The 8,471-nt window shown below is 45.3% G+C and overlaps 1 protein-coding gene across 1 annotated transcript in view; it reads right to left on the reverse strand.

The window, feature by feature from the left end:
- ATAD2B (ATPase family, AAA domain containing 2B) overlaps positions 1–6,921 on the reverse strand; it is a 133,834-nt gene extending 126,913 nt beyond the window's left edge. The window contains exons 1-2 of the mRNA XM_019520676.1: positions 6,676–6,921; positions 1,282–1,436 (exon numbers count right to left, since the gene is read on the reverse strand). Of these exons, the coding sequence (XP_019376221.1) occupies positions 1,282–1,436; positions 6,676–6,921 (401 nt within the window). The remainder of the gene's footprint in view (positions 1–1,281; positions 1,437–6,675) is intronic.
- Positions 6,922–8,471: the final 1,550 nt, after the last annotated feature.

Genomic DNA, 8,471 nt, shown 5'->3' on the forward strand with positions numbered 1-8,471 from the left:
CTGCATCATCCAACTGTAGTGTAATAAATGGAGAACAGCTGAAAACAACACTGAAGAGGAGCTGCAAAATGTTCTTGCACAAAAGGAAGGAAAAGAAAATTTCCTAATTTAAGCTTAGAACCCGCTTCTTCTTCCTGAAGTACATAAAACTTCCAATGAAGTCAGTGAAAAATATTGAACAAATTAACAATGAATGTAGGGTCTGGCCCTACCACACTCCAAAAGGAGAACATTTCCCATTAAACTGAGGGAATCAAGGTGGCAGATGGAAGGACCTAAAAATCACAGGATTCATGGAAAAATAGACCTTTCCTTAAATCTTAGGCTTAAAAACATTTCTCAGAAGAATATGGTTTCAACTTCTAAGTAAGCATTTTCAAGCCAAACACAAGTGGGTTGGCTTACTTTAGGAAAACAAACAGGCCATTTTTTGTTGCAGTCACTGTGGGGCAGGGCACCTGGCATACCTGCCACTAAGAAGCCAGGCAATCTGCTGAGCCACCTGCAGGTGGGGTCAGGCCTAATTGGAAAGTCAGCTGACCCAGGGGCCAGCAGGCAAGGCTAGGTCTGATCAAGGGAGTCATCCAATGGCAAGGATGGGGTGCTGGAAAACCTCAGCTCCCACTGCTTTTTGGGTGGCCTCATAGAGGGGGAAGGCTAGGGAAGTACACCCTGACAGAAAAGTACTTACCAGGAAGACCGGCACTAAGTTAGTCCAGAAGCCCAGGGAGGAGCCAGGAAAGACTGGGATAGCATGGGTTGAGGCCCAGCAAGAGAGGCCTGAGCCACACAGTGAGGCCCAGCAAGTATAGTGGGACCAAAAGGGTCCAGCAAGAGACTGGGAATGGAGTGCAGGACCAGACAGGATGCAAGGTCCAAGGGCCTGGATAACGAGACACAGCAAGAGGGGCCTGAGGATTTATAGTGAGGCCCAGCAGGCATAGTGAGACCAGAGGGGTCCAGCAGTCCAGCGAGGGGCCAGGAACAGAGTGCAGGACCGGATGGGTCGAAGGGCCTAGAGAGCATCTGGGAAAAAGGAGAACAAAAATGGATCTAGGACTAGGAACTAAGAGAGAAGCTGACAGCCTGGAAAAAGGCCAGGAGGAAGACCAAGAGGTCTAAAGACAACCTGAGCGGGGCAGAGAAGGAAACCAAGGGGTCTGGCAGCTCAAGAAGGGGCTTTGCAAAGAGACAAAGATTTGAAGGTGAGAGCAGGGCAGAATACCCTGGGAATAGGGCATTTCAAACTTCTGCGTATCTAATGACAGTGCAACAGCTTACCTGGACTGTCCACTTGAGATGCTCCATTCCTCTCGCTGCCCAGTACTGCGTGATTTTGATTTGTCTTTGCACACAGGATCAGCATGTTTCGAGGTACGTTTGGCAGGAGGGGATATGTGGCTATCACTCAAACTAGCATCACTACCTTCATCTTTCTGAAAGAGAAAAAAGCATCAGACCATTTGATCAGTTCATTTTAGCAATTTCCTATAGAACATAAAAGACCTACTACTCACCTAAGAAAAAATCCAATTCATACCAGTATAGCAGTGCTTTCAAAAACTCATAGAAAACAGTGATGGAAAAAGACCTTGACCTCTAGTTCAGTGGTGCTCAATCTTTTTGCTGCACAGGCTGGATGGACAGTGCTTGGTCAATCCACTGGCTGGATTCCCCCTGGTAGGCCCAATCCAGTGGGTGCTGCAGGGCCAATCCGGCCGCCCAGTGGGGGACAGGGGGCCAATCCAGCCATAGGGGGAGAAGGTGCATGGCCTTCTCCTTTTCTGGCCACCTGTGGAAAGGGGGTGTGGCCCAGCCCCAATCCAGCTGTGCAGTGGGAAAGAGGTGCAGGACATGGGAATTTGGCAGCAGGCGAGGGGTGGTAGTATTAATTGCCACTGTTCCCCCACCACCAAATTTCCCAACCCATGGAGAGCCCCGCGAGCCAAATGCCATGGCTCAGTGGGCCATACTTGGCCTGCGGGTCAGGGGATGAGCAGCCTTGCTCTAGTCCACCCTCTATCCAAAGGCAGGAACCTAAAACATTCCTGACAGAGACCTGTCTACAACCTTCAGTAACTGAAATACCATAACTGTCTTAGGTAATACATTATATGTCCTTACAGTTTGAATGTAGACAATTTTCCCATCGTCTAATCTAAATTAACTTTGATGTTTGATAAATGCAGACACAATGAAGGTTAACTCACCAATAAAACAGGACCCGATGAGCTCAAAACACCTTTTATTTAACAATGCCTCTTCATAATGCCTGTGAACCAATTCTAAAGTTCTCCATAACCCATCCTACTCATAGACCATGAATAATTCTACTGCCTTTGCTGTATTTGAAACTCAAAATATCTATTTCCTCACCATGCTGTTCAAGTTTAAAAAAAAAAAAAATAGCAAGCATCCAAAGCAGTCATTACCAGAGAGTTTGAGCAATTTTTGGTTACCAGAGAGTTTGAGCAATTTTTGGTTTTGCATGTTCTGTTAAAAAAAAAAAAAAAAAAAAATTTAGTTACTGCAATTTATATATATATTGCAAAAGTCAATATATATATTGAAAAAGTCTTCCTGCTTTACCTCTTCTGACACCCACCGCTTAGTTTTCAAAAACTATCAAAAGGTTATTATTGCATACTACCAGAATACACAGAAAAGTGTTGGCTGTTCCATGAGGAAAATGTAAACTAGAGAGAGGCCAAGAGACCCCAACATAAGTGACAAGTACAGAAGATTTCTCATAATCTCCAAGTACTTCAAAACCTTTATCTTCTCAACACCTTCAAGAAATATGGCAGGACTGTTATTCTCATTTTACAAATAGGGAACTACAACAAACAGATATTAAATGACCTGCCCAAGGCCATGGAGGGACTCTAAAGCAGTGCAGAGACTTGAACCTATTATACAAAATACTAGATTAAGGTCCTAATCACAAAACCACTCTTTTGCTCTGTTTAATAAGACAACTGAGCTTTATACAGGTAACATCAATATTTTCCTTCTTCCAGATTTCAGGACTTCTCCTGAATCTTCACATAATAAATATGAATTGGTTCACATTTATTATGAACCAATGAGTCCAGGATATGATTGTAAACTGCAGCCGACTGGAGGGCCTGGTGGCAACATGGTAGGGGTACCAGTGGCAGGGTAGCTCCTATAAAATACCATAATATTGCAACCTCTAGAGTTAGGCGAATATAGGGTGCCTCAAAACCCTAGCCCTGACTGCCCTGTAGGTAACTCTTTGGTTGGAGAAAGGCTAAGGGACATCACCCTGACAGATAAGTGCCCTTGCCGAGGCATTAGGCAGTCAGCAGCAGCTCTAATCTGTTGCTTTCTGGCAAAAGCTACAACCTTCGAGGCACTGAGCATCTGGACTTGGTCTGGCCTTTGGACTCTGTCTCAATGGTCTTAAAAGGGGGATGGTAGGTCCAGGACAGCTTTCCCTCCTCCATACTCCTGCCTAAGCATACAAAGTGAAGGTCCTGGTGTGCTGGTTACACAGACCTCTTGTGCATACACTATGATCCAGAGGATTGATTGTTTGCAAGAGATAAAGAAGTTATTCTCCTTATTACATCTATAATAAAGTTTAGCTGTAGAACTACAAGAAGTTACAGTTTTCTCATCCATGAACTTCTGTTCTCCCAGTTCCAAGTATAACAACCCTGTCTTTGAGATTTTCAATAGACAATACTGCAATACTTGGCACTGGTGAGGCCACTCCTGGAGTCCTGTGACCAGTTTTGGGCGCCGCCCTACAAAAAGGATGTGGACAAGTTGGAGAGAATCCAGTGGAGGGCAATGAAAATGGTTAGGGAACTGGGGGACATGATTTATGAGGAGAGGCTGAGGGAACTGGGCTTATTTAGTCTGCAGAAGAAAAGACAGAGGGAATCTGATAGCAGCCTTTAACTGAAGGGTGGTTGTAAAGAGGATGGACCTCAGCTAGGGGTGGGCTAAATAGGGCCCGCGGGCTGTATCTGGCCTGCGGAGGGACTTTGTCCAGCCGACAATGGGTCCCTTGGTCCTGCCTGGTGCTGTCTGGCTCATGGCACGTCCTACCACCTCAGAGCATGGAGTGAGGCTGGGGCAGCTCTGCAGGTGAACTGCCCAAGCAGCAGTGGCTCCTTCTGCCTACCACCACCACTGGCCCCAGCCCCATGGTACAGGCAGGGACCCATGCACACAGCCCCAGCCTATACCCAGTCCGCCCCAACCAGAGCAGACCAGCTCCAAACCAGCCAGGACCCATGCACACAGCCTTGACCCTGGGCTGTCCCAAACCTGCTCCAGACTGCCTGCCCATGATAAGCAGCAGTGGCCGGGAAGAAGCCGATGCCTGGCACAGGGAAAAAGCAGCCCCTCCCCATTGCCACTGCCGGGCCCTTCTTGCAACAACCTCCTGGAGCCTGCACCAGGGCTGCCCTGTGGCTCTTCTCTGCAGCCATCACTGCCACCACCAGGATGCCAAGTGGGGCAGCTTTGGGAGTGGAGCCTCAGGAAAGCCTGGGCATGGGCTCCAAGCAGCTGGAACAAGGGCCTGGCAGCGGTGAGGGAGAGGTGGCCATTTTTCCCCCACACCCAGCAGCAGCTTCTGCCTGGCCACCATCGCAGCCACCACCGTTCATCAGCCACCCAGGGCGGGCCACGGAATCTCCAGAAAAAGTAGGTCCTTTGTTGATAAAACACAATAATCCAACCGTTTGCCTGAGAAGCAATTCTATATCATAAAGGAAGACATATGGCATGGCAACCCACATGGACTGTACAAGTGTCATTCATCAATTAGGTTCAAAATAATAATACCCCACAAAGAACAGCATTTAAATATCTGCATGCTATTCTTTTTCCTCCTTTGGAGAAACTCGTATCATAAAAACAATAGGTTAGCATCACCAAGGTGCTGCACTTCTATAACACGTATTATCTTTAATCTGATTTACGAGCGCATGAATTACTTTAGTCTCCATGCTCTCGGGAAGCATTCATAAAGACTGCAGGAGAAACCTTTTCATTGTCCATACTGGAACTAGCCAAAACAGAAGCGTAAAGAAAACGATGAGACAATTCCAGAGATCTGCAACTGGCAACATAAATAACCCCAGACATTCTGCCGGTGTAGAAAGAAAATAATAATAAAAGTTAGGATAGAGTAGATCACATCTTTTGGGTCACAGAGCAGCTGTCATCAGAACATGGATATACTAGACATGCCATATTGCAACAGGACATCCGATATCCTAGATGCCAGGGCTATCGGGCATAAAATGTAATTTTATTTCCATAAAAGCTGATGATGCATCTCCAATTTATCTTCTTGTTTTTATGCCTTGCTTGGAATGACAAACTGCTAATATACTCAAGGATAAGATGACTTAAAACACACTACGGTCTCTCAGGTATTGGGGAAAAGGGGAAAGTTGGTAGGCAGGTACAAATGAAAAGCAAATACTCCTGTTACTCACCTTAATGATAGTTTGCTGTTAATTCCACGCGTGTTTCTGCAACAGCACACCATTCTTAGCTGGGTTTTTTGTTCGATTCATAATTCAGTCTAAAGGTCAAGATTCCTGCTGATCACAGAACCAAGTAGCAAAAGCTGTCAAGGACATCAAGAGATTTACCCTCCAGAGTGATGTCAGGTATTGATTCTTCCACCTTGGTATATGATCACCATCTTCTTCTGACTGTCAACCCAAAGCTCTTGCCTGACCCTGAAAATCTGCCCAAGAGACTTTGCAGGGAAAATTCCCTGCAAGCAACCAAGACCACATCATCCGCAAACAAGAAATCTCTCAGAACCAGCTCTTTCACCTTGGTTTTTTGCTCTAAACCTTGCGATGTTGAACAAGCTTCCACCGAGTCCGATTCAAACATAAATGCCACCATTGCTGACATTAAATGCATGAAGAAGCAGGAATAAAACGTAGATATTAAAAAGCACAGGGGCTAAGACACACCACTGTGTCACCGCATTATTAGGGACCTACCCAAATCACAGTGGAAATTCGCAGCGCAGTGGTGCCTTTTATCTTACTTTTTGCTGCACCCTCCCCCTGCTGCTGAATGGCCAAGAGGCAAGTAATGCCACACTTTTTGCACCTCCGACACTTAGCTGGGGGGAGAGTAGAGAGGACAGAAGTACACAGCAAAAAGAGCGAGATTAAAGGCATAACTGCATTGTGAACTTCTGCTGCGATTTAGATAGGTTCCTACCCATTGCTAAGGTCAAAGGCATTTGGTTCTTTGTTTTCATCCACTACAGTTGCCTTCATAACTTGATGCAATGAGTGAACGATGTTCAACAGTTTGGGGAAAACAGCATAGTTTCTTCAGAACAGTAAAAGGCACAGTATGTTAACCATATTGAAGGTCTTCATGAGTTCGATGAAGGTCATGTTCAGTGGTATTCATTTTCATCTACACTTTTCTTGCAATTGCTTAGCCAAAAATGTATCAACAGTGGAGCATCCGAGTGAGCGAAAACTGCGCTGACTTTCAGGATAGATAGTTTCACCTAGAGACTGCAGCCTAGGAAATGACAACTTTTTCAGCGATGTCCAACAGGGAGATACCGCTATGATTCTCACAGCTGCTTCTATCCCCCTTGTTTTTATATAATTGTACAAACTGAGTGTCTTTGAAATCTTGCAGTACCACTTCCTCTTTCCAACAGAGAAGTATAACTTCATGGGGCTTTCGAAGTAATTCATTGCTGGCACATTTGTAGACTTCAGCAGGCAAGCAGTCGTTGCCAGACGCCTTGTTCCCAGGAGTCAATTTAATGGCTTTCTGCAAGTCTTCTAATGTAATCTTTGTCCAAATCCATGATAACTTTGAATTGTGGTAGTCCTTTGAACTATTAGGGTTTGATTTCAGTCTCCCTGGAGTATAAAATTCCATAGTGTTCAATCCAACGCTCGATTTTTTGTTTGTTTGGTTTTTTTAAAATCAGTGATGACACTTCCATTTAAGTCTTTCAACGGAGCTGTTTTCTTCTCGACTGGACCAACTGAATGATTACATCATATTCTGGCATGGGAAGCCAGCAGAAAAAGGAAAGCAGGTTTTGCTATTAGAAACAGCTTGTTGTCTTCCTGTGAAAGTCCCATTCCTGTATCTATTCAATTCATGACACTCAAGGTGTGTACACAACAGTTTCCTAACTTTCACACTAACAAAAAAGACAAGAATGTGTTCTACTAACAACTTGAGGAAGAGATTGAGAAAACTCACAAAAGTGAGACCATTATAATACTCTGCAACTTCAAAGCAGGAGTTGGATGTAATTTTGAGAACTGGAATGATATTCTGTGCAAATAAGAATTGGTAATATGAATGAAAATGGCCAGACCTCCATGAAGTCAAAATTTATGTTACCAACACCTATTTCACTGGGGGGAAAAAAATCACAAGAAAGACATTATGGAAACATCTAAGATCAGGGCACTGACTCCAATTAGATCTAGTATCGACTAAGCACAACCACCTGAAAGAAATCCTGCACACAAGGTCCCATTCACAGTGACACTCACCATGCCTTAGTCTGCTGTAAAGTCAGAATCAATGCCAAAAAGATCCACTGTGGCAAAAGTACCACTTGCCCCGAGACAGACATCAGGCAAACCAAAGGCATAGGAAGATGCAGACTATTCAATGAAGAAGTTGTGAAAGCAAGTTTACCTAACAACTCAGTCACTGAAGCTTTGGGAAGCTTCAAAATTCACTTTTCTTTTTTTGGGGTAGGGTTACAATGCTGTTGTAGCAGTGTTGGGGAAAAGATGCAAGGAAACTGCCAACAGGTTTGAAAAGCACTCTGAAACTCTTCTACCACTGGTTGAGAACAAAAGGACTGTACTAACCAGCTGGTAAAGCAAGCAAAACTCTGGCTTGCATCCATAGATACTTCTCAAGCAAATCCCAGGATGTCATCCTCCCACTGTACTCGGCCTTGGTGAGACCACAGCTCAAGTACTGCATCCAATTCTGTGCTTCACAATTTAAAAAGGGTGTGGAGAAGCTTGAGAGAGTCTAGAGGAGAGCCACATGCATGATCAGAGGGCAAGAGAGCAGGCCTTGTGATGAGAGGCTGAGAGCCACGGGACTCTTCAGCCTGGAAAAGCGCAGGCTCAGGGGGGACCTGGTGGCTGCCTATAAGTATATAAAGGGTGTACATCAGGATCTGAGGGGGAACGCCTGTTCACCAGAGCATCCCAAGGGATGACAAGGTCAAATGGTCACAAACTCCTCCAAGACTATTTCAGGCTAGACATAAGGAGGAACTTCTTTACTGTCCAAGCCCCCAAGGCCTGGAACAGACTGCCTCCAGAGGTGGTGCAAGCACTTACTCCGGACTCCTTTAAGAGACATTTGGACGTTTATCCTGCTGGGATACTTTGACCCCAGCTGACTTCCCTGCCCCTGGGGCAGGGGGCTGGACTTGATCTTGCAAG

The sequence above is a fragment of the Gavialis gangeticus genome, unplaced genomic scaffold, assembly GCF_001723915.1.
Source record: "Gavialis gangeticus isolate Ggan-Ray unplaced genomic scaffold, GavGan_comp1, whole genome shotgun sequence".
NCBI classification, from domain to species: Eukaryota; Metazoa; Chordata; order Crocodylia; family Gavialidae; genus Gavialis; species Gavialis gangeticus.